Genomic DNA, 27,380 nt, shown 5'->3' with positions numbered 1-27,380 from the left:
GATTGCTTGAATGAAAATAATTTGCTGTAATGTATTTCAAATTGTGTTAACTGTAAAGGAAACATAGATTCTTTTTTTTTAAATTTTTTAATGTTTATTTATTTCTGAGAAAGAGACAGAACATGAAGAGGGAGGGGCAGAGAGAGAAGGAGACACAGAATCCCAAACGGGCTCCAGGCTCTGAGCTGTCAGCACAGAGCCCAACACGGGGCTCTAACCCGGGAACTGCGAGATCATGACCTGAGCCGAAGTCAGATGCCCAACCAACTGAGCCACCCAGGCGTCCCAAGGAAAAACACATTCTTGTGAAGAGTCGTTTTTTTCTATTAAGGATGGTCTTCAGTCCTTAAAATGAATGACAAAGTAGTGGTACTGGTTTTTCTCTGGTTCTCAGAAGTAACAACTAGTTTTACCCGAGGGCAGAGGAAAATCAGTGGTTTGGGAAGGCAAGTATGGTTTCCTGCTAAGTAACTGACTTCCTAAACTTCCCTTTCTACGTCTCTAAATCTAAGTAACATCTACGCTTCCTGACATGACATACTTTTGTAGGTTTAAAAATCTGTGAAATTGAAACACTGTGCATGGATCACGTTTGCCACTAGGATTGAAAGAATATTCAGTACATCTTTTGTGAAATAGAAAAGAATTGTATCAGAGGCGCCTGGGTGGCTCCGTCGATTAAGTGTCTGACTTTGGCTCAGGTCATGATCTTACACTCCGTGGGTCTGAGCCCTGCATCGGGCTCTATGCTTACAGCTCAGACCCTGGAGCTTGCTTCGGATTCTGTGTCTCCCTCGCTCTCTGCCCCTCCCCTGCTCGTGCTCTGTCTCTCTCTGTCTCAAAAATAAATAAAAACATTAAAAAAAAATTTTTTTAAAGAAAAGAAGAGAATTGTATCAATAAATAAATCCACCTCTTTCTGAAATACATTCCAGACAAACAAGTAAGAATAACTGTTACTTTGGGGATAAGGAACTTTGGAATAAGGAGGATGGATGGAGGTGTCTTTTCCACGTTATGCTTTTCTGTGCTCTTTAAAATTTATAACCAATGTATGTCTCATAGTTTTTCTGAGCAGTGGCATTTAGAGTCATTTTTAATTTTTATGATTTCTATGTAATATGAATATATGTTAACTTAAACTTATCTATTATGGATATTTAACTGAAATAATTATCTCCTATGCCACTTTTAAAAACATTTATAAGAGGGGCACCTGGGTGGCTCAGTGAGTTAAGCATCCGACTTTGGCTCAGGTCATGATCTCATGGTTTGTGAATTCAAGCCCCACATCAGGCTCTGTGCTGACAGCTTGGAGCCTGGTACCTGCTTCAGATTCTATGTCTCCCCCTCTCTCGGCCCCTCCCATGCTCATGCTCTGTCTGTATCTCTCAATAATAAATACATGTTAAGAAAAATTAAAAATAAAAAAATATTTTTAAGAAAAACTGCTTTAAAACTATCATATTACTTGATTATCACTACTCTCATCACTGGCAACAGTGGCCAAATACAGTATTTAGTAAAGCCTTAAAGACACTCAGAAGTTTTAGAGTAAAAATGTTCAATTAATTTACAAAACATTTTTATTTTTTATAAAACATTTTAAATATTGACAGCAGTATGTACATCAATCAGCTTAGCACTCAGAATCATTAAGCTCTTTTAGTTGATAAGTACACTTTGTCCCCCAATCTTAAAAAAACATAAAGATTAAATTACACATATCTTGTATTTTCTAAGAGAAAAAGTAGAATGCAAATTCATAGTTTTGCTAGAACTTTGATATTTCATCTACCTCTTTGAATTTCCTTGTTTATATGAGTGGCTGGGGAAGGAAGAAAGATTTATTTTTGAGCACTTGCAATTTGGTCACTATGCCAGGCACCCTTCCTGCTAATCCTGCTGACCTGCATGAAGTAAGTGTTATTAATTATTCCCATTACTTGTGAGTTAACTCAAGGCCCAGGGAAATTTACAATTTTGCCTAAAGTCATGCAGCTGGTGAAAGTTAGAATTCAAATTTATCCAGATTGATGGTTTCACATTTTAAGCATTAAAGCCAAGGGGATATATAGTTTTTTACAATCAAAGATGTTGGTTACAGTCTGCTGAGGACAGAGAGTTTGGAGGTTGAAGAATGAGGGCATCTTCCTGCTCATTCTACTCAGAAATCTAAGATTGTACGTGGTTATTGTGAATGACTAGAGTCACGATTTTAATCTCTTTGGCCTTGAGATGAATTCCTTGCCTAAAACTTGATTATACTTAGTTCTCAAAACCCCTCATCTACATTAATTCCTTCATCATACTAGAAATTACCTTTATATGGAAGGAGGAGGAAATTGCTGAGTTCATTATGCAGCCCACTTGGACACAGATTGAGGGCACATTATCATAAATCAGATTATTCTGCTCAAATCTTAACTTTTCACTGAAATGTAGCAAAATCAAACCACACACATACACACACACGCACATGCACACAATGAATTGGTTTTGTCACCTTATTAGGCTATGCCAGTTCCAGTCTGCCATTGGGACTCCCTTTTACTCGGCTCAGACAGTAGCTGACAAACATCTTACCCTTTCAAGTCTTATTTGTCTCTATAACTTAATAACATTTTGATTGGTTCAGAAATTAACAGCATTGCTGGAAACTGGAACATTTTCCAAGTTCTTATCTTCCTTTTTAAGTGCCTAGACACTTGGCCACATCAGCTTGCCAGCAGCCAAATGACTCAGGAGGCATCTCTGTCTTTCTTAGTTATTAACATTATTCTAGTATGTATCCTGATTGATTGTTCATTCATTCAATAGTCTTATTCAGTAGATATTTACTAATGGGTATCATCAGTGTCTTATACACACCCTGTCCACTCTGCAAACTTAAGGGAGCAGGAAAAAAATTTACAACATAATGCAAAGATAAGACATGAAAGACCAACTTCAATATCAGGAATTACAAGTATAGACTGTGGTGGAGAATGTAGAATTCTGAGAACAGAAAAATTATTCCTAGTATTAGGCTTGGAAAAGGGCCAATAGGCAAAGGCTAAAGGAAATGAAGAATTCACATAAATGGAAATTGGGAGAAAGTTTGCATCCCAGATGGAAACATTTTATGTGAAAAGACCTAGAATAGCAAATGTTGCCATGAAAGTGGAATTTACTTGATCAGAAACAGAGTTCAGTGGAGGAGTAAAATAGAAGAGAAAGTTGGCTGGACTCAAACTATATAAGGATGGGCAGGATACTCCAGGTCTGCCCTGTCAAAAATATTTGCAGCAGAAGAGTCCCTTGGATAAAGAGCTGTGTTCTAGGAAAATTAATTTGGCAACAGTTTATAGGACAGACTAAAGAAAAAGACATCTATTTGGAAACTAATATAGTAGTTCAGGCATGATAAAAATCAAGAAATAGCAAACAATAACCAAAACACAAAAACCTGAGGGAAGTTGTAAAGGAAGAATCTAAGATCCCTTATAAAAAAACACTGTGACATTTTAGTCACTATGAGTGTAGCCTATACCTTTTAAAAGCCTGCCATTCAGGGGCGCCTAGGTGGCTCAGTCGGTTGAGCATCCGACTTTGGCTCAGGTCATGATCTTGCCATTCGTGGGTCTGAGCCCCGCATCAGGCTCTGTGCTGACTGCTTGCTTAGAGCCTGGAGCCTGCTTCAGATTCTGTGTCTCCCTCTCTCTCTGCCCCTCCCCCACTCACACTCTGTGTGTGTGTCTCTCTCTCTCTCTCTCAAAAATAAATAAACATTTAAAAAATAAGTAAATAAATAAATAAAAGCCTGCCATTCAAACAATTACAATTTGGTGATATCAAGCTACCATTCAAGCATTATGGTTCCATATTCCCCCACACATAGAGCTCTATGCTGCTTTCTTAGGCAGAAAATGCCGAATTCACTTGTGTATTGCTCTTGACACCTAGACAAAGTACTGTAGGAACTCAGGTTATATTTGTTGGTCTAAAAAAAAAATCATTAAATGAATTTGATGACCTCATCCTATTGATCCAAATGGATACTTCATGATTGTCCACTAGAGGAGTGCTTGGTCTTTTGACTATCTCCACCTCTCTGCATCTGCATTTTTGCTTTTGTGCTTCCTTCATCTGGGATGGTGACCTCTTTTTTATCTACTGTAAGATGTTTAAGGAAAATGCATTCCAGAGTCTACCTTCTCTGCCCAATTATGAGCTATTACCCTTTATCATTTGAAGCCATAGTTACAATCTAGCAATTATCTATTGTCCTAATATTTAGCTCTAGCTATTTGCCAAACTCGATGCTAAGTTCTCAGGAGAACAAGGCTGTGTAGCCTACTTTTATGCACTCCTAATTTCTATCACTGTGTAGATACAGAATAAGTGTCAAGTGATGCTTCTAACTGATTGGGGTCGTCTCCACTTCTCTGTGCTCTTTTAACAACAGCATCAGGTGGTGAGATAAACTGCCCATATTAGAAAGAGGTTAATGATGGTATACTCCCAGGGATGAGTTTGAGGGCCAATTTTCTGTGCTTTCATTAATGGTATAGAGAAGAGGTGAATAGTAAGTGGAAAGTAATTTGCTGAGGATGAGGAATTATATATGTTAGCCACTGTTAGGATTCTAAATACCTACTGAAAAATAATTGGGAAACCTAATGGCAGAGCCAACTGAACATTAACAAAAGCAGGAAAATGTGCATAGGAAGAAATTGTCTTATATGTGCTCATGGACTTACAATCAGCTATGTATGGTTGCTTACAAAAGTAATTTTTAAAATCATTATATAAAGAGAAATGAAAGAATTATATAAAAATACATAAAACTGGATTGTATAGTTTTCTTTATGAGATTTTTTTTTCAATTAAATTCCTCCTAAAAGTAGAAATTGCAATTATCCATTCCAGGGCACTGTAAGTAATAGAAAGCAAGATGTTATACAAAGGGAGAGTATAAAAGATATAAACCTAGCTAGGATGTCAAGAAGCAGTATTTACCCAAAACTGAGAGAACTGAGAATTATCTCTTTGAAATAAAATTTCATGAAACATGCTGTACAGGTGCTTGAAATGGTTAAATAACCCTTTTCATGAAACATGTATTTGATAAATACACTAACTTCTCTTCTGAAGTGGGATGGCTGTTTGAACCAAGGTCAAAGACAAAACCTTATAAACCTTATAAATAAATTCAAACTTGGAGAGTTTGTTTTCTGGCACTGACAAATACCATCTCCTCTTTATAAGCACTAATCATTAATTGATTGGACTCTTCTTTATAATACAGAATATTCTTGGGAAGTTTGATTTCATGAGTCACAGGAATATTAGGGTAAATTGTTTTAAAATTTTTTTAATGTTTATTTATTATTGAGAGACAGAGTCAGAGCATGAGCAGGGGAGGGGAAGAGAGGGGAGGAGACACAGAATCCAAAGCAGGCTCCAGGCTCCGAGCTGTCAACACAGACCCTGATGCAGGACTCAAACTCACAAACTGCGAGATCATGACCTGAGCCGAAGTCGGATGCTTAACTGACTGAGCCACCCAGGCGCCCCTAGGGTAAATTGTTTTAATACAAACTCCAATTAACATTTCCTGAATCTCAGCATATGTTATTATGAAATTCATGAAAAGGTGAATAATATTTAGTCTCTGCTGTTACAAAGACTACAGTCTAGCACACGGGTTGAGGAATGGAAGACAGATGTGGAAACAATTTCAATACACTGTTTGCAGACATCAGGAAGAGCATAACAGACTGAGAAATGGAGACTTGTAAAGCAGGAGAAAAGCCAAGAGGTATAACTTGGAAGCCAAGTGAACAGAGTATGTAAATAACCAGGAATGATTAATTGTTAAGTGACCCTAATAAGGTCAGCTGGGATGAAGACCATGAATTTCCCTGGGAGCTTAGCAAAGTGGGGAAGACATTGTTCACATTTCTAAGAGTGGTTATGGTGGAGTTGGGCATATGTAAAGCTAATTAGAATATGTTTAAATAGAAGGAAATCAATTAGACAGTAAACAGACTGTCCTCAACTCTTTCAAGGAGTTTGCTACAAATGTGACAGAGAAACAGTGTAGTACAGAGAGAGGAAGTGGTGTAAAGAAGTTTCCTTTAAGTTGGGAGAAACAATAGTGTGCTTTTATACTGATAGGCAGTGATTCAACAGAGAGGGAGGATTAATGCATTAAGCAGAGGGAATATTCTTCAAGGTAACATGAGAAAAAATGGGATTTAGTATATAAGTGGAGGGACTGGCTTCAAGGCAAAACATATAGGTACAAATGCTGATAAGAGGGTTGATGATAGTGGGAGTCTGCGGAAGGTTTCTGCTCTTTGCTTCAATTTTTTCTGAGTGCAATGGAAAGTTTGGTCCTTAATGTAGACTAAGAATGAAGAAGGTGGTGATGGAGGTTTGTAGAAAAATGAGAAGGTATGAAATAGTTGTCTTGTGAATCCAGGAGGTTGAGAGGGAAAAGGGATTGCTATGCTACATTAGAGTTTGCATGAGGAATGTGGTCACAAATTTAAAGTGGAGCAGTGAGGGGCACCTGGGTGGCTCAGGTGGTTAAGCATCCAACTCTTGATCTCTCGTGAGATCAAACCCCATGACTGGCTGTCAGCATGGAGCCTGTGGGGATTCTCTCTTCCCCTCTCTCTCTGCCCCTCCTCCACTCAAGTGCATGCATGCACACACATGTGCTCTCTTTCTCTCTCTCTCTAAATAAAAAATAAAGTAGACCAGTGAGAGTTGTTTTATGTATTTCTCCAATTGCATTCACTTGCACTTGTGCAGGTGTAGAAATGATGGAGACTTGAATTCAACCAGAGCCACAGTTTTGTCCTGCTACTAAGAAGGTAGGGAGCAACAGGGAATAGGGGATGTGTTAATGAGAGTGACTACTGATTAGCCATGAAATTAAAACTGGGTAAAGAGAGGGAAATGACATCAGGGAAATAGGGATTATGAAATGGTGGTATAGACAATGGATTGGAGGTTCTGGTGAATTGGAAAGGTTGTCTTGAGTTGGAGTGTAAGAGGGTCTGAGCTAGAAGGATAATGGGTGTTGATCAGAGAGAGGCATGCATGACACTGGGATTCTGGAGAGTTTGCAGCTAATGATGACAAAATCTATGTACATGGTAGTAGCTTGAGTAAGGAAAGAGCATCATGGTAGAAGGGGAGTTCAGGGAACCTAGAGGCCACAGGTGGGAAGAGACATGTGCATTGCTAGCAGGTAGAACAGAAACATTGTCAAAGGCAGTGTTTTAGTGGAGCAGGAAATGAAATAATGACGACTTAAATGAGAGTGATGTAGTAATCAACAGACTACTAAAAATAAGTAGTAATGGGGATATGACTTGCTGACTTGAGCTCCAGCACTGGGAGAGGCGGATGAAGGGAGAATGGTGTCAAAGCGGCAATGGAGAACAAGAGGAATGTACGACTGCCTGGCCTCCAGGCCAGTGGAACAGGATTGCAGGGAAAACATCAGCCACCACATGAGAGGGGCACAGAGGAAACATGTCCTTGGAGAAAAGTCATGTTTCTACTGAGCAATAATGTGAGAACATTCAAAGAAGAGATTAAGGATATAGAGGATTTTGCTGATGTCCAATTTTTATTTATTTACTTAAGTTTTATTCATTTATTTTGAGAGACAGTATGTGAGCAGGGGAGGGGCAGAGAGAGCGGGGGAGAGAGAGAATCCCAAGCAGGCTCCACACTGTCAGTGCAGAGCCCAACGCAGGGCTCGAAGTCACAAACCACAAGATTGTGACCTTGATCGTGCCTCGATCGTGATCGAGGCGAAATCAAAACTTGGATGCTGGTGGACTGAGCCACCCAGGCTCCCTTCCAATTTTTATTTTAAAAATTCATTGTGACATATTATACAACTTAGTCTGCCTTCGTATATGTGGTGCTCTGCCTGTTATTTTTGTGCCTGTATTGAGTGAATCCTTGTTTCGAATTGAATAGAATAGGAAACAAATAAAGATGAAAACTTACTTTACCAGAAACTTGATTTAGTCTTACTTTTCAAGACTTCTTAACTATGAAATGGGGCTATAACCTTTAATATATGCTGACAGTCTCTGATACAAACTTCGATACCAACAAAAAACAAGGAAAGATGAATTCCATATAAACATATTAAAATAAATCAAAGTGCTGCTAAATATATTTTTGTTGTTCCTCTCTGATTTCTCAAGCAATATCTAAGGTAAACTGAACAGATGGTAAAGGCACTACAGTTAAGAGTAGGAGGATAAAGGTTTCCCACTTAAGGAGAAGAGAACTGGTAGGTGCTGAGAAGTGAGTTAATCAGAGAGTCTGTGTTGTCCAGGGCGGTGGCTGCAGGACATACTCCCACAGGAGTGACTCTGTGCCATCTGTGCACCCCCAAACAGCAACCCTAGACTTCAGATTGTCAGAACCAGAGAGTTCAGTACGGCATTTGCACCTTAGCTCCTTGTATCCTGAATTGTAATGATATTATCAGATGAGAAATTACAGTTTTCAGTCATCTAATATCTCACTGGGTCTTCACAATGTGAAAGGACTGTTTTATAGGTAAGGAGCGGAAAGCCCAAACAAGTTAAGGGACTTGCCCAAAGTTGCTCTTATTTTATAGGGAAGCTGGGAGCAAACTGTCTGATTCTAGTCCAGCATTTTGCCTACCTCATCTCAGTGTTAGGATCTTCAAGCACTTTCTTCTGGGTAGTAGGGAAAAGTTGGCTTGGTTTCCAGTGAAATTCCAGGACTCTACCCACATGTCAACCAGAGCAGTGCTGTCTTTACATATTCAACTTCTGGCTTCTGATTTCGTTGAAGGAAGGGATCTGTTGGTAATAAATATTTGAAAATCACCATGGTAATGCATGCTATTCCTATGGCATTAAGTTAAGTTTGATCTATCTAGCTGCTGTCAGATATTCTAGGCAAGGTAGGGAAAGTTTTTCCTTCTCTATTGGAGAAATAGTTGGGTAGTGCCATCCTAGGTTTGAAGGGTAAGAATGGGATCAGTAATAGTAAAATGTCCTATACTTTGATTGGCTGGATATTTGTGAGACTAGCCACTTATCATATCATTCCAAAAGAGAAAAAGGAAAGGGGTAGGGGTCGGGGGGGCGTGGGGGGGTGGGGTGGGGAAGGGAAGCAAAAAGAAAAAGGTCTGTTTTGTCATGGCAATAGTTTAACATTGTAATAATTAAAGCTTCTCTTAACTGACTAGCTAAACTATGACTTAGAATATGCACTATTTACCCTATAATTAGGGCACTGGCTTACTAGAACAAAAACATTACTAATCTTTGATTCTTGCCAGAGGGGCTTTACAGCTGTACAATTATATTCACAGACATAAAGAAAGTGCTGACTTTTAGGGAGAGGTTAGAAGATTAAAATTTTGTTATATCGAAAAGTATGAGGGTGAAATTATGGAATCAATTTATAAGAAATAAGGAATTAACTTTTGGGGGAATTTTGCTTACAAAAATTTTCTTTAAATATCACTACAGGGGCTCCTGGGTGGCTGAGTTGATTGAGCCTCTGGCTCTTGATTTTGGTGAAGGTCATGATCTCATGGTTCATGAGATCGAGCCCTGCATCAGGCTCCATGCTAGCAGCACAAGGCCTACTTAGAATTCTCTCTCTCTCTCCCTCTGCTCCTCCCCCCGTTCATGCACATGCTCTATAAATAAATAAGTAAATAGATAAATATTTTAAAAATGAAAATCATTACATACGGGAAAGTGATTTTGGCAGAAATATTTATTCAACAACATATTCTAAATTGCTTAAGAACACTGAATATATAACTAAATTATATTAGACCCCTTTAATAATTCAGAACATATACTACTTGTATTCTTTTTAAAATTATTCTTATTTTCACAAATACTCTCCAATGGTGGCCAGACCCCAATTTAAGCCCCTGATACTATATAAGGAATAGATATAGAAGCTTAAGGAAAAAATGATATTCCAATACCAGATTAGCACTAAAGAATATCAAGAATTAGAATGGGATTAGCTATACCATTTTTATGGTATTTAAATAGTTTAATATTTCCATCCTGAGAATAGAAAATAAGCTAATTAAACGTAAGAGAGTAAATTTGGAACACCTCAGATATAATTCTGATTTTACATAATTTACATAATAAAATTCCATTTTATTAATATACATAATGATATCATGAATAAAATTATTAAAGAATCATAGAATGATAGAGAATCGTAGAAATTAAGTGTTAGAAAACAGAAGTCTAACATCTCAACCTGAGGCATAAACCTTTTTCTTCAACACCTAACTTTGGTTTCTATACTTCATGTACACCATTTTGGACAGCTGTAGATATTTTTATTTTTTTTATTTAAAAAAAATTTTTTTTAACGTTTATTTATTTTTGAGACAGAGAGAGACAGAGCATGAACGGGGGAGGGGCAGAGAGAGAGGGAGACACAGAATCGGAAGCAGGCTCCAGGCTCTGAGCCATCAGCCCAGAGCCCGACGCAGGGCTCGAACTCACAGACCGCGAGATCGTGACCTGAGCCGAAGTCCGACGCTCAACCGACTGAGCCACCCAGGCGCCCCTGGACAGCTGTAGATATTTTTAAATGCTCCCTTATATTAAGCCAAAGTCCGTCTTTACCTGTAACTTCCATAGATTCTTATTAATTCTGCCATGACAGTGCTTTAGAAATTAGAAGACAGATTACTCTCCTTTCTAGGTTCAACATCCTCAGCTCCTCAAATTACTGCTCAAATGGTAAAATGGCTAGGTATCTTACTTCTGGATATTCACTTATTTTTTTTATCCCTCTTAAATCAGTCCTTATGTGTGCATCAGTGAATCAAATATTAGTTAAACCAATGTCCTCAGTATTACTTAGTGTTTACTGTAAAAAATGTAGATCTGATGTAACAGACAACAGAAGTGAATACAGGATTTTAAAGTAAGTGCTAGATAGATATTAAGTGTAAGAGAGAGCTGAAAGGAGAGTCAGGCAAAGACTCGTATAGAAAGCAAAACAGAAGTTGATGAGGATCTGGACTGAGTAGCAATAGAAATGGAACAGAATGGACAAGTATATGGAATGTTTCAAAGCAAACATCAACTGGATTTCGAAAATTGAGTAAATCTCATGAATGAAGGAAATGTGAGTCAGAGCATACTGCAGATTCCCAAGCACAAGTGGCTGATAAATATGTTAGAGCTATTGTCTGAGACTGTGGAAGGGAGAACTAGTTTGAGAGCAAAGGCAGAAAATGATTTTGCTTGAGTTTGGGGAAAAATCAAGATATCCACTTAGAAATCTCCCTTAGAGATGTGTAAATATGGGACTAGAAGTTTACATATCTGAGATATATGCAGGGAACCACCAGATTTAAGATGACAGCTATAGTTCAAGAATTGATGATTAGTCTGCTGGAGAGACTAAGGAGAATAAAGAACTAAAGACCTGGGACTAAGCCTTGAGGAGACACATAAGTTGACACAGCTCATACCAGAAATCACAGATGAAGTAGAAGAGAAGCAGATTTTAATGCAAGTCACATTTACAAGACAATGGTAAGTTGATATAGCTAATGTCCCAGAAATGTTGACTAGATGAATAGTAACAGTGATAAAGGAAAGTCAGTTTGAATTCTAAAAAACTCTATTAGGTTGGACCCAAATTCTAAAAGTGTATATTTTTAATCCTTAGAATTTCTGAAGCCCACTCCATGTTGAAAAAAGGAAAATGTACTAATTTTGGCTGTCACCACTATATATTCTTTTCACAAGTAAATATTCATTTAGTTATCTTAAGTATTAGGAATAATTCCTTAAGTATTAGGAATAATTAAATAGTATTAGAATAGGTGGACTTATATTTTTTATTGTAATGGAGCAGTCACTAAAAACACGAAATTCATGAGATACAAAAAATCCAGATATAAAGAAACCAGTCATCAACATGATTTGTCTACACAAAAATTACAACAAGATATAACCAGATGATTTATGATATTTTGTGGAATACTAAACTTTGTAACTGTGTTTCTTCATAATTGTTTTTAATTATGTCCTTATGATTGAGAGTAAAAAATTCCAAAAGTTCATAAAAATGTACATTTGAGTGTTTCAGATGTTTCTATAATTTTAGAAGTCTTTTCCTTTGAATATTGCATTTCTGGTTTTTTGAAAGTAGCTGTGTGTGTGTGTGTGTGTGTGTGTGTGTGTGTGTGTGCGTGTGCATGCATGCGCATGCATGCGTGTGTGTCCATCCGTTTTTCTATTTATACAAATGCAATGCTTTCATTATCCTGGGGTGGGGGAGAGTTTATATGCCACTGTATAATGTCATCAAAATGATCTACCTAAATTATCTTGTGTGTACATGTGTGTATATACAGCCACAATTCCTTCAGGAGACACCTACCAAGGCAAATGCAGGTTTCCAGTGTTGATTTTAGCATGGGCACAGAACCAGTTTTACAAAGAGGAGAAACAACAACCAGCATTGGGAGGATAAAACCAGAGCTCTACAAACAGAAATCCGTTGACTCTGAGGGCAACAGGGAAGAAGATGTCAAAACCTGTGGGAAACTTAACTTCACCCTCCAGTATGACTACGAAAATGAACTTCTGATTGTTAAAATTATCAAAGCCTTAGATCTCCCTGCTAAAGACTTCACAGGCACTTCTGACCCTTATGTGAAGATGTATCTTCTTCCAGATAGGAAAAAGAAATTTCAGACCCGTGTGCACAGAAAGACTTTAAATCCTCTATTTGATGAAACTTTTCAGTTTCCTGTAGCATATGATCAACTAAGCAACCGAAAACTACATTTCAGTGTATATGATTTTGACAGATTTTCTAGACATGACATGATTGGGGAAGTGATTCTTGATAATTTGTTTGAAGTCTCTGATCTCTCCAGGGAAGCCACAGTGTGGAAAGATATTCATTGTGCTACCACAGTAAGTAATAATTCCACCAAACTATTTTTTTTTCACCTGTAGTAGTATATAAAACTAATCATCATTCAACTTATTGGAATGAGTTTACAAAGTTACGGAATTTATGTATTAAGAACGTGCAAAGGTAGGATTTGATTACGTATGTAATAATAATTTAGGCACTTACATGATATTAGTGACTATGTAAATAAAAAAACCCAGCTCTTGTAAGTTAACAAAAATAGTAGTTCTTTTCTTTTGTAAAATGTTTATTTTATAACCTATTCCCAGCACTCAGTTTCCTCATAGTTAATATTGAGTGACTTTCATTATTTCAGATATTGTTCCTCAGATCAAACCTAAAATGTACTTTGATGATATTTGGAAAAGCCCTTGGTTTAGTCCAAAACAGCCCATTTCTTCAGAAGGTTTCATGGAATAGACACAATTACAGAATTTGAAATGTTGAATGAGCAGAAGTGATTGTTTATATTAGAATTTTTGTTTTACATTACAAAACTCTTTCTCTTAATATAAAATAATTAATATTGAAAATTTGGAAAACAGTAAAAAACGTAATACAAAATAAAATACTCCATAATGCTACCAATTACATATAATATCATGGCATATTGCTTTGTAAATTTTTTCCATACATGTTTTGAAATTATTGTTCAAACTAAGTTTCAGGGTACCTGGGTGGCCCACTTGGTTAAGCATCCAACTCTTGATTTAGGCTCAGGTCATGATCTCATGGTTTGTGGATTCGAGCCATGTGTTGGGTTCTGTGCTGATGGCACTGAACCTACTTGGGATTTTCTCTCTCTCTCTCTCTCTCTCTCTCTCTCTCTCTCTGTCCCTCCACTCTCTCTCTAAATAAATAAATAAGTAAATAAATAAATAGTTCAAACCACGTTTAAATTTTTTCCCACTGATTTTCTTTTATGTTACATTTGTTTTATTGTATAATGTTTAAATATATGATCTATTTACCTAACCATTCTCTTACTGTTGGACATTTGAGTTAGGCATAAATTTTGGTATACTAAAAATTGTTATGTTCTTATTTACACAAATCTGTTTTATTTAAGATTATGTATCTAGGATAGAATTATGGAATTGGAATTAGAAAACTGGTCACTTAGGTTAGATTGCAGAATTGTATTGATTTGTTGATTTTTAAATGGGTACATTTAATTTTTTACCACCAGGTTGTCTTTAAGTATTTACCATCTTTTGTCGAAATTTTACCAAAATTTATAAGCTTAAAATGTAGAAGTCCTTACTAGAGATAAGGGATAATTTTAAAAATAAGATAATTTTTAAAAAATATATTAAAAATAAAAATAGGAAATTATATTTTAATACAGAGTAGCTGCTGTTTTTTAATTTTTTAGAGAGAGTATGTCAACAGGGGAAAGGGCAAAGGGAGAGAAAGAGAAGGAAAGAATCTTAAGCATGCTCCGTGCTCAGTGTGAAGCCCAACTCGGGGCTCAATCCTACTACCCTGGGATCATGACCTGAGCCGAAATCCAGAGTCGGATGCTCAACTGACTGAGCCACTTAGGTGCCCCAAGAGTACTCCTTTTACTTTTTCCCCCATCAATGTTTTACTAATGAAAACTAGAATTTGGGGTCATTATATTTTCACTAAGAATGATATAGATAAGACCATTTAAAATTTTATACTTCCAGTTTGTTGAATTGCATCATCATAACATTCTCACTTGTTGGGTCTTTATTTCTTGGTTTCCACTGTGAAATTTATTAGGGAACAAAGAAGAAATTTTGAAACCGGATCATATTTCAAAGATACATTGGAGCTCTTTTAATTTCATGTTGTTTTTTACTTTATTACTTATATTCCTATAGTGGAAAATCTGCAAATGCAGATAATGGTGAATTGTTAGGTTATTTCTTTCTTGATGCCCCAATCTTAAACTATCCCTTCTTTTTTATTCATTCAATAAATATTTGCTAAGTGCCTAGTATGGGTTTAGCATGTTCTAAATATTTAAGGATGCAAAAAATTGTTTTAAAGCATGTTCTTGGGCCCATATGGAAAATCTAGGATAATTTCCCCATCTCAAGATTCATAATCTTAATCATATCTGCAAAGTCCTTTTGCCATGTAGGCAACATATTCATAGGTCCCAGAAATTAGGATGTGGCCATCTTTGGGGGTACCTTTATTCTGATTACCACATCTATACACATTTTCGCTTCAATATTCTGGATACAAAAATAAGTGAGTAATAATAAAATATATTATTAAATTATTCTAGCCAAATGACATTTCTCTGTAACTGGAACATTGAGGTACATATTGTTCTAGATACTATTTATGGGTTTTCTTTTAGGAAGATCGTAATGAAACCTACATTTCTTGACTATGGGACCCAAGTTCACAGTATATGATAGTATCATCTTTATGCGTAGCATAGTGTTTAATTAAAGCTTCTCGTCAGCTTTTGAAAAATCATTAAGCAATTTTATATTTCAGATTAATGAAAACAATATGGGTTGAAATTGCTTAAGTGACTATCTTTTCTTACACACTTTTAACTTCAAGTAATTTCATACAGAAATACAGAGCTTCCTACAAAGAAGGAGAAAAAAGGAAAGAGATAGAAAGAAATGTAGTCATATGCCCTCACTCACCCAAGTTTTGTAGAAACCTGCAAAGGTGATCCAACTATGTGAACAGAGATATAAAAGAATTTAAGTAACAGATAAAACATATATTTGAATTAAAATATTAGCTATCTTTATATTATGAGACACTAATGATAAATATAGATAAATACCTAGTTAAGTAAACACAGATCTAGAAAAACCATTCTTATAATTTAAGGTTCTCATACTGAGATAATCATGTGTATTTTGTTTTCTATTTATTTTTTTTTTTTTTTTGAAAGAGACAGAGTGTGAGCGCGGGAGGGGCAGAGAGAGAGAGAGAGAAAGACACAGAATCTGAAGAAGCTCTAGGCTCTGAGCTGTCAGCAGATAGCCCAACACAGGGCTCAAACTCACAAGCCGTGAGATCATGACCTGAGCCGAAGTCGGACACTTAGCCGACTGAGCCACCCAGGTGCCCCAATCATGTGTATTTTAGAGAATGCCTTTATATACTACAAACGTCCAAGTTAAAAATTCTAAAATTTAGTAAAAAAAATTTTTGTCACCAACTTGAAATAGTTGATATATCTTTAATGTTTAATGAATCTCCTGCTTTACTAATATCAATTGATGTAAATGCCATGGACCTCTTTTTTCTTCTTCAGGCCAATGACATAATTATTAATATAGAACTCTATGGAAATAAGAGTTGCTGCTTTTTTATGATTGTTGTTTTTAATTATTTTATGTGTCTTATTCCAAAAAATTTTCATCTTAGAGTATCTGTCACAATTTTTTTCCATATATCCAGATGCCTGTCCAAGGCCCTGTTCAAAAAAAATCTTCCTAGGCCGGTTCATTAAATGAAATTGACTTTTTTCCTATGGCATTAGATTCAAACAACTTCAATTTGATTACATAAGAATTTACTGAGAATCACCTATGTACAAAGTTTATACTTTAGTAAAATACAAATTTAATAAAACTTAATAAATTTGTATTTGATCAAGAACTTTAATAGAAGAAACAAATAAAGTATATGTTAATGTATAAATAATACTATATAACATTTTCCTGAAAACCTCCACAAATACGGTCTTGTTCACACATACATTCTCTCTCTCTCTCTCTCTCTCTCTCTCTCTCTCTCTCCTCTCATGCAGACTATGTCTAATATGAAAATGGTTTATAAGACCACCATATGAGGGTGATAGAATTCTGAATAAAGGAAAGGGATGTTCCTTGACAAGGAAACAGCATGAGGAAAAGGAAATAAACAAGACTAGCACGTTTTCAGGGGAAAATAGTAGACTTGTGTGGAATATGAGATGAAGGAGGGACTAAAGGGAACCAAAAGTAGAATGTTCTATTTAAACTACAATCAGTAAGCCCTTTAATGCTGTGGGAATTTATATTTGTTTTTATCAGGAGAATAAAACTAGTGGAGCTATCATCCTATATGGCTTCAGTGTGTACAGTGGGTAGGAGTAAAGGATCATGAAATGTAGGGGTCCAGGTAGGAGTCTAGATTAAATGAAATAGAGACTGGAGTAGGCTGGGAGCCATGGAAATGGAAAGAAGCTAGTATCTGCCGATGGAAGCACTGTCTGTAGCACATATTTATACCTTGTCTGAGTAGATGTCTCATGTCTTCCTCTTCCCTCTGAGCTGGAAGACAGAAATCACCTTGTATACCTCTTATATTCTTCTCAGCATATATGAGCACTTAGTGATTAGTCAATAAATACTTGTTGAATAAATTAACATAGCAAATTTTCACACAAGGTCAAGTGTGAGAATGTTTGTAAGTATAAATCTGCCACTACCAGAGGGAAAAAACTATGCAGTATTGTACCCTATTGATTACAAATTAATAAATATTTTCTTAGTTCTATTTGTTAACATCAACTACCTTCTGTAAGAAAAAATGAAAAACTTTGTGGCATAAATTCTTATGTAAAATAAAGCAGGAATATTTTATTGTCAAAACTCCATCAGGTTGAAACATATTTTGTACTCACAATTTAATTACTAATTATGTCTATACAAGAATTAACATTTTTATCAGGAATCAGGGTTTTTTAAAATTTAAGATTGAATGGCAAAGGGTATAAAAAAAGGTATGCCTTAATTGTTTACAAAAAATTAATTTTCACTTTAGGCATCATCCTACTATATATCAGAAATATGGCAAGCCAGTCATGCACTAATATAGAAAGTTGGCAAAAATGGTAGAATACGTTTGCAATGTATGCTTTATACACATTTACTTTTTAAGCTATGTAAAAGTGTATTTGTCCAATTTTTAATTCACTTATTTTCAAAAAGTCAATCAGTATAAAGACTAATGTATTTTGAATATTTAAATATAGTGATGTCATGCACACTCAAGAAGTCACTGAAAGTATAGCTAGATAAAGAAAAGCTTGTCTTTATTTTTTTACTAGAACTTTATCTTACATATTTATTTACTCATCTATTCAATGAACATTTTTTTTCAGCACCAACGATGTTCTAGACAAGAATTCTCACAGGAAAAAAAGGGTATATGCACATAACCACACTGACCTAGTTTACAGCTATAAAGTACTTGAATCTATTATCTTTTAACTAAGGATCTGTCAAGTTTGAAAGAAAGAAACTGTTATGTTCATTGTACCAACCAGAGTACGAAATGTACTAGCTGAGCTTGAGTTTGAAGTAGTGTATTTTAATATCCGTGACTAAAATTTCTTTAAATGTTTAAAAAATTGTTTTTAATTTGTTTTCTTATTTCTAGTGATATATTTTTAATTTTTCTGAGCATCCTGGGTCTATCCCAGGATCAAAATAATGCTGGTTTTTGTTTTGTTTTGCTTTGTTTGCATTTAGCTATCAATTCACTTTTAAAGTTAGCTAACTATGGAATAATGGGTTAGCCAGTAACATTTTAAAGAATGGCAAAATTCCAACCTTCTTCTAAAGAAAAAAGTGTGGTGAAAGGCAAGGTGGGAGAGAGTAAACCTTTTTGGTCAGGGGCTGTCCCGCTACATCTCCGGAGTGCAGCAGCAGGATTATAGTCATAGGCCTGCAGACTGGGACAATGAACCCATATCTGCTCCTCCTTAAGCATTCCTAATTTTCTATTTCATCTCTGGAGTGTCACAGATACCACATCTGCTAAAGGGCCACCATTAATTTATTATTAACTTACATGATGCAAATAAATTCTATAAACCTATCAGATCTTTTGGTCTTATATCAGATCATTTTGCAAGAATTTATAGGAAGTATCTTTGTTGCAATATAAAATCAAATTAAAATTAAATTCAAAAAATAGAGTCTATCATAGACTATCAAAAGATTATGTGAGCTCCCAAACCTTGGCTCTTCTTGGCCTTAACACCTGCTCAACTCCAAAAGATTGTTAAAGGACTCTAACGCAGTCAAGGAAACAAAGCAGGAACAGACCCATAAAACACAACAAACTGGTGGTTGCCACAGGGGAAGAGAGTGGAGAGATGGGCCAAATGGAGGAAAAGGAAATAAAAATAAGGAAATTTGTCTCATGAATATTTGGAATTCAATAAATCACCATAGTTGTTTATATTATTTTGACAGTTAAGTCACATCTGTGTACATTTAGAGAGCAAGGCTTTAGTGTTTGGTCTGTTTTGACTACCTTTGCATTTTACATAAAATACCTCAGGCAAATTGGCTTTAAAATAGCTCATAACAATTTATGCCACCAGTTTTAGTCTTAATTCAAAACTGAACCCACACTTGCTAAATAAATACAGCATTGTTGGGTGAGCACAGTAAGACATTTTGAGTCATTAAAAGAATATCACAGATTGGTAGCCAAAGCTGACCATATTTTAGTCATAACATTTGGGGTTGCTCAAAAGGCAAGATAATTTTTTTTTGCCTAAATTCATTGCATCCACATAATTTCCAATTTAAATTCCTACCTTGCTCAACTTGTAAAGATTATAATGCTATCTAACTTCTCTATCATCCTTGGCTCTCTTCCTCTCCCTCTCCCCCATTCCCCTCCTCTTCCCCTTTTCCTGGCCCCCCCTTCCCACCCCACCCCCTTCTTTCCCTCTCCCTCTCTGGCTATTACTGGAAGGAGAGTAGCCCAATCACTGAAGAATTTAGGCTCTGGGACAAACTAACAACCTTTGCATCCCTGCTGTGTCACTTATGACTTTGAATGAATCTATGGCTTTGAGCAAGTTACAGTCTCTCTAAGCCTTAATTACCTTATTTATAAAATGGGAATTATGAGAAGGCAAACCACAGTTTGTTGAATAGAGGAAATAAAATAAGTGCTTAGCAGAGTCAGGCATTTGTAAATGCTCCCTGTATGTTAGCTGCCAAAAAGTTATTACAGAATGATGCAGGATATGGTTTTGGTTGTTGATGTCACTTACATATTAAATAGGAACAGAGATCTTGGTGCAAAAAAAATGGTTATGTCTTAATATTATGGTAGGAGATAGTTTTAGGTGGTACGCTTTTCTATTTAGGGTGGAAAGTTTTGTGTAAGAGTTAATTTAAATCTTTTTAGCTACTGTATGGTGTGATTCAGTGAGTATATGATTTTTAAATGAAGTATACACTTATAATGTTACATCACACGCCTCTCATCTGCTCCCTGACTTGACTCTTCCTTTTACACTGGGTACTTCTCCTCTTTGTTCCTTCACCAACCTGTACATGCGCTTATTAAAAAGTGCATCTTGTAAAACTTCAGGAGCTAAAGACGCTAGATGTAGTCCATGTGTCCCTTTAGGTTCACTCTCTACTATTCTCCACCCTGTCTGGTACCTCAGGGGGCTGGCCTATTAGGTCTACCGACACTGTTGACACTGTTCTCGGAGTTCTGGCAAGAGACATTAGGGCAGGAGGAGAATGTCATTTGGATGTGTATTCTCTCATCTTTCTATTGAGAGGATGCCTCAGGCTGGCCGTGTCCTTCACCTGAGGGCACAATTTCTCTCAAAGCAGCCTTTGCTTTTCACCATTTTTTCCTTCCGAGTCCAGGTAATGGTTCTCCCACCCTTGTCCTTTCAGACTTAGAAGTAGGGCATCATGGCCTCCCCTCTTCCCAGCAGCCGGGTGCAGTACCATCTCTGGTGGTTTTCTACCCCGGCTCACATCTCTGTAGATAGTTTATTCAGTAAGCCCTCTGGAAATAGTCTAATTTGTGTGTGCCACCTGTTTCCTCCTGGATCCCTGACTGATAACCTAAAGAAAGAAAAAAAAGATTCCTGATTACAAACAGGTTAATTTCTTGTAACCTTGGTCTTTGCCTTGTGTCTGAGCTATTCTGTGTGTTCATTGCCTTTAGTCCTTCACAAGCTTGATAGTAAGACAAGGCCTTCAACTGCAGAAAGTGAGAAAGAACCATGGCCATGCTAACATCCTCTCATCTTTATACACAGAGAATTGCAAAGGAACTCCTTAAAATGGAATTTCACATTTCATCACAATTGAGAAAGTCAGAATTTCTGCTTCTTAAAAATCAAGATTTCAGACAAATAACACATTATTTATTAAGAATAGTCTGAAAAAAACTCTATGTTAATAAGTTTCAAAACATATTTATGTGCCTAATTTCCTACTTAAAAATTTTTAAATAGAAACACTTATCAAATATTATGCATGTCCCTGGTTTTTTAAGTAAAATCTACTGAATAATTTAACCTTTTCTTAATAGTGGTGATCTTTATGACCATCAGTTGTTATAATAAATTTAAAAAGCAAATTTTTATTTCTGTCCATTACTCTTCCATTATAAGTACACATGCTTCCTGCATTCCTTACCTTTCCAATTTGTTGCTTTTAGGTTTCTAAAAGAATATTTACACTGAGAGAATTGTGTACAAATAAAATCAATGTCTTAAATAATGACCTGAGATCTTTTTCTCAGAGTAAAATGCTTGAACTTACAATAGGTCAGAAGACTTTTCATATTAACTTAAAAATTCTGGTGTGTGTTTGGAGTAGAATTTTGAGAACACTCATGTCTAGATCATGTGATCATATTTTAGAATTGCTAGAAAGTTCAATTTAGTCCTTTAATTTTATCATCTAGAAAATGAAGGCCAAGGAATGTTAAAAAAAAAAATCACTTATGTCCATCCAGCTGGTTAATAGGAGATCCAGAACTATATTTTAAATCTTTACTCAACTCTTAGTCCAGTGTTCCTTGTCTTGAATTATGTTGGAGTGTTACTGTTCTTGGAATATACTAAAAAGAAATAAAGAGAATTTCTTTTTAATATGGGAGTTCAACTTTTGGCTTACAGAGTTGAAATCTCAAAATATTTATGTAGTTGAATTAAAGAAATTTTTAATATGATACTTATCACAAAAATATGCTTAAGGCTTTTAAAATTTATAATCTTGTCAAATCTGTCTTGTTAACAACTTTTATTAAAATGCATGGAGAGCTAAACAATGACTCTCTTGGCCTTATTCAAAAGGAACAGTTGCAATCAATGTTATTTCAGGAAATTTCTAGGCCATTTTTTTCCTCTTAGATGGAACTAGTGAAAAAAATCCATATTTGGGGTATAATTGAATTTTACCACTTGTGTCTTACTGTATTTTAATGTTTGGAAGTTGCAAAAGATAAGGAGAAACTTTTCAGGGAGCTTCTGGGTGGCTTGGTCAGTTGAGCTTCCAACTCTCGATTTCAGCTCAGGTCATAATCTCATAGTTCCTGAGTTTAAGCCCCGCGTTAGGCTCTGTGCTAACAGTTCAGAGCCTGGAGCCTGCTCAGGATTCTCTTTCTCCCTCTCTCTGCCCCTCCCCTCAAAAAAAATTTTTTAAAAATGAATAAAAAAGGAGAAGGTTTTCAGCCCCATGACATTCTAGCAGTATACCTGCATCTGTTGTAAATTTTAGGAATTCATTATAGTTTTAAAGGTACCATTGAGTTAAATGTGTTCCTTTTTGCAGTTTACTAATTTAATTATTATTAACATGCTCTTATATAGTGAAGAGAATATGCAGTTAACTTTTAAATGTGAATGTTTAAAATATTCTCCTCCTTCCCTAGAGTAGACTGCATTAAACAGTTTCCTATAAATCAGGTAACTGATTTCCTAATTTCTAAAAAATTTTTTCAAGGACATATAGTTACTCATCTCTTGGCTTTGAAATCTAAGGCCATGAAAACAATTTAAAGTTTTTTGTCCTGGCTAGTAAAATTTGAAGCATTGTTTCTGCTGGGGAAGGTTAAGAGGGAAAGAAAAGTCTACAGGAACTTAAGTGAGTATAGTTTCATTAGAAGCCTGGCTCTGCTGCCTTCTGGCTCCATTACTTTGGGTAAGTTTCTTAACATTTCTGACCTCGTTTCTTTGTCCATATAAAAAAAGGTGTATAATAATATCAACCCAACAGGAATATTTTGAAAATAAAATGAGATAATAAATGTGAACTTCTTGTACAATTTAAAGTTGCCAAGTGTCATTTATCCCAGCATGCTGTAATCTTGCACACAAACAGCTGTTTGTTATCCACCTGATTGCTAAGAACCCAGTTTCTTCCATGTTTTAAATTTCTTACCCTAATAATTAAATTTCCTAAGTGAATCACCTTTATGTTTTTTTTTTTTAAATGAATGAGATAGTTTTCCTTTGCTCTTTTCTTCAATCTTGAACTTGAATAAAATAGGATAGTATTATAAAAGACCATACCATGGCATATATCAAATTCAGTCTTTCTATAAATTTAATTCACTAAACCAGAGATTTTACTGAGTATCAGTTTTACTCATGTCTTTAGAGTGCCTTTAAATTTTTGAATACTCTATGCACAGTCCCACACCCCATGGTAAGTAAAGGATGCTTTACAAGTACAGGCACTTATTAAATACCAATCTACAAAAGAGTCTATAACCAGAAGCAGAAAATTATGCCCAGTCAGGCTTTTGTCAGAGCAGGTCAGATGTTTAACTTATAGTCTCTCTATCTACAGAGTAGCAGGTATGTATGATATATTGCACATCCAGAGAAAAATAATGAATAAAAGAACATTTTGTGATGGAAGTCGTTACCTAGCCCATCCACTCATAGAACAGGAATCTTAAATCCACCATTTCATCCAACTCTATTGAATTCTCCTTTTTGCCAGGCACTCTTCTGGATGTTTTAGAGCATAATCTCTCCCCACCATATAGGGCTACTTTGTAGAAAAGGGAGGCAGGTAATAATGGAAATATGTAGTATGTCCAATGAATGAAATGCTTTGTGAAACAGAGGCAGAGTAAAGGACAGTAAGTGGCAGTGGGGCAGAGTTGCTGTACAAGGGTGGTCAGAAAGGGCCTCTCCGATGAGAGCGTTAGAAGATGAGGGTCGGATCTTCTAGAGCCCTCAAGCCATGGAAAGAGCTTTTAGTTTTACTCGGATTGACTTCTGAAACCATTGATGGCTTTTGATCAGAAGTGAGCTGGGGCACCTGGGTGGCTCAGTCGGTTAGGCGTCCGACTTTGGCTCAGGCCATGATCTCGCGGTCTGTGAGTTCGAGCCCTGCGTCGGGCTCTGAGAGCCCGGAGCCTGCTTCGGATTCTGTGTCTCCCTCTCTATCTGCCCCTCCCCCGTTCATGCTCTGTCTCTCTCTGTCTCAAAAATAAATAAACGTTAAAAAAAATTAAAAAAAAAAGTGAGCTATGGTGTCACTTAGCCTCAGTAAGATTTCTGACTACTATATGAAGAACAGACATGGGGGAGCTAAGGTTGTTTTGTTTATAGCGAATTATGCTGAGAGACTAAGATTGTCTTTGCCAGTAATTTGCTTAACATAGGTTCACTGTGGGAATTATAATTTACAATAATAGTTCACAAACCAATAGCATACCAGATAACATCTTTTAATATGCCAATAAAGAGATACCAAGTCAATGATAGAATAATTACAATATTGCTCCAGGCAAAGAGGAGATGAATGAAATAAAATCCACATTTAGCTGAGGTATTCTTTTCTACGAGTTTGTTCTTGGTAGTCAACACTTCCAACTAAAATCTGGGTATCAGTTGCTGGCCTAGTAGGAGCTAGGACCATGTAGCTAGCAGGAGGCAGCACCAATATTACAGACAAGATGGGCTTCTACAAAGGTTATTACTCAGGGGACACAGCTTACACCACTGCCTATGACAAGTAGCCTTGCCAAGTCAGAAACACCTGTCCCTTCCTGACACTGCTGTACAGTTTAATGGCACTGCCAACCAAGAGTAGCCTGGCCATGGCAGGAGGAGGTGTCTCAAAATCTACAGACAGCTATTTAGACTACCCAAGAGTAGCCCAAACCAAACACTCTCGAGTTACTGGTCAAACCTTGGTTTTTAAAGTTTAAAAGTCCATCACGTGAAGGACACCCCTGCCATTACTCCACTATCAGTGATATAATGGTTCTCTACTCCATATGCAAGAGTTTGGCAAGAAAGTCTTAATATCTAACTGTAGAACAATTTCGTTGAAACAAGTTATTCAAAACAAATTCAAACTACAAACAGTGCTGTCCAAAACAAGCTTTCAGGGGTGCCTGGGTGGTTTGGTTGAATGTCCAACTCTTGATCTCAACTCAGGTCTTAACCTCAGGCTGGTGATTTCAAACCCCACATTGGGCTCCACACTGGGCATGTAGCCTACTTAAAAAAAAAAAAAACAAAATAAAACAAAACAAAAACAAGCTTTCAAAACATTGGTTTGAAATCACAACAAGTCAATACACAACGGGAGGTGAAACCATGTAAAGTAAGGTAGTTTCGTAAATAGTGAAGCCAAGTTCCTCCAGTCCAAGTGTCTATGTACAATGATACTGAGAGGGATGTCTTTAATTAGGAATTTTAGGAAGGTATTTAAAAGCTTCAAACACTCTAAGGAGAGCTGCATAGTTTATTACACAAGTTTCTATGCCACTATCTATAAACAGTCATCAAGGTTTGAGAATAAGTCACCAGTTCCTCTCAGCAAAAAGTTTAAGGTATCTCTTAACCAGTATTATAAAGGGAAGAGTTCTTATTAGATTTGTATTCTCTTCTTATGCCCCAGGTTGCTCTTGTCCCAGTGTCTACAACGGACTATCCCCTCTTTGTTTCAGGCAGCTTGTTATACCAGTAGATATGAAATTTGATTTGTTAAATCCAGGAAAGGCTGTTTTCAGGTCTCCGCTCTTTTCTACAACCTGAGCACTTTGTGGCTTCTAGTAGCTATTCCAAGGTTGTGTTGGATAGGATAAAAGCTAAACCATTTTGACAGGCAGTTACTTCCCACCCAGATTGGGAGCTGACAGTGGTTCCCCACTGAGTAGAAACATGGCACTATTAAATTGCATCCCTGGCAATAGTAGCTCTGCGTGGTGACTATTGATCACTAATGCTCATTGGGGTTTGTAATCATTCCATCTCTAACACTGCCATGTTCTCTGCCCCTTTCTGCCCTGACTTCAGCAAAGTTTCACCTGGACTTTGTGCTATGGCCAAGCACAATGCTTAATATGATAATGTATTACTGAAAATATATTATTGAAAAGTGTATTCCTTCCTTCCTGCAGAAATATGAGCAGGTCCTGCTAAAGGGCACCTGGTAAGCATTTTCTCTGTCTTCCAGTGGAGATGGTGGAAAATAATCAATAATGAAAATGTATGTAAAAATCCAGGAGTTCAACCAGGTGCTGTGGCAGAACCTTCCTATGCCTGTTCCTTCCTCCACTCTCATTCAACATGGTGAAATTTGGTTTAATCACATCACTGGGAAAAGGAGGCAGGGCAGGAAGGAAGTGTGTGAAAATTGTGGTTCTTTGAAAGAAAAGGAGAGAAGTGGAATAGAAACTGGAGAAGATTTACAATGTTAATTACATTTCCTAATTGTATTCTATCAAACAGCTTCCTCCTCCTCCTTTGCCTCCGAGAGTCACAAGACTGCTTGTGCTGGCGGGTTGGAGGAGATGGCCAGATGTGCAAGGAAAAAACACAATTTATACACCTTAAAGATACATTTGATTCTCAAATTCCAATGCATGATAGAATTATAGCAAACATAATCCCAAATCATTCCAGAGTAGAAGGATCTTTGAAGAAATAAAGTTCTTTTTTGAAAATGTTTTTATTTATTTTGAAGAGAGAGAGTGCAAGCAGGGGAGGGGCAGAGAGGGATGGGGGATAGAGGATCTGAAGCAGGCTCGGCTGACAGCAGAGAGCCCAATGCAGGGCTCAGACTCACAAACCATGAGATCATGCCCTGAGCCAAAGTCAGATGCTTAACCGACTAAACCACTCAAGCGCCCCAAGAAATAAAGTTCAATAAAACCAATAGATAAGTATCCTCTAGTTTTAGCTCCCCAAGCCCTTAGTGTATCTTTAGATGGCTCAAAACTATTAGGACTATTTATTGTACCTCCAGGGCCACCGTATGAACATACCCTACAGTTCCTGGGGGCCCCACGCACAGAGTCCACAACACCCATAAACTGTGTCTTTGCTCACTTGTTCTCTGGTTATGGAGTAGCCTTCACTCCTTCAAATGGTAGGTATCCCTACTATCACTGAAGTCATGACCCAGCCTGATGCTCTTATGATTTATTCATTCAATAAGTTTTTTACTGAGCATCAACCTTATTCCAGTCACTGACCCCAGAAACATTGTTATAAACAAGAAAAGAAATGGTATTTTTTCCAACATCTACTATGTGTCAGACTACAAACTGGACCCATAATATATCCCTTTAAAATTTGAATGCAACCCTTCCAGGTAATTGTTATTAGCCATGACAATGGATTTCATCCTGACTGCAGAAAAAAATCAGGA

The 27,380-nt window shown here is 36.6% G+C and overlaps 1 protein-coding gene and 1 long non-coding RNA gene across 9 annotated transcripts in view; one reads left to right on the top strand and one right to left on the bottom strand.

Moving 5' to 3' along the window:
* Nucleotides 1–27,380, bottom strand: part of LOC123386568 — a 248,829-nt gene that overhangs the window by 15,844 nt on the left and 205,605 nt on the right. For all 3 annotated transcript variants that reach the window (XR_006600638.1, XR_006600639.1, XR_006600640.1), the window contains one exon: nucleotides 8,692–8,852. This is a non-coding gene — a long non-coding RNA (uncharacterized LOC123386568). The remainder of the gene's footprint in view (nucleotides 1–8,691; nucleotides 8,853–27,380) is intronic.
* The window catches only part of SYT10 (synaptotagmin 10), a 67,315-nt gene that overhangs the window by 20,506 nt on the left and 19,429 nt on the right, over nucleotides 1–27,380 (top strand). For all 6 annotated transcript variants that reach the window (XM_045061645.1, XM_023256925.2, XR_006600636.1 and 3 more), the window contains exon 3: nucleotides 12,416–12,983. In XM_045061645.1, the coding sequence (XP_044917580.1) occupies nucleotides 12,416–12,983 (568 nt within the window). The remainder of the gene's footprint in view (nucleotides 1–12,415; nucleotides 12,984–27,380) is intronic.

This window comes from Felis catus, chromosome B4 (assembly GCF_018350175.1).
Source record: "Felis catus isolate Fca126 chromosome B4, F.catus_Fca126_mat1.0, whole genome shotgun sequence".
Lineage (NCBI taxonomy): Eukaryota > Metazoa > Chordata > Mammalia > Carnivora > Felidae > Felis > Felis catus.
The sequence above is the reverse complement of the archived record's forward strand: the minus strand, read 5'-3'. Positions and strand labels throughout refer to the sequence as shown.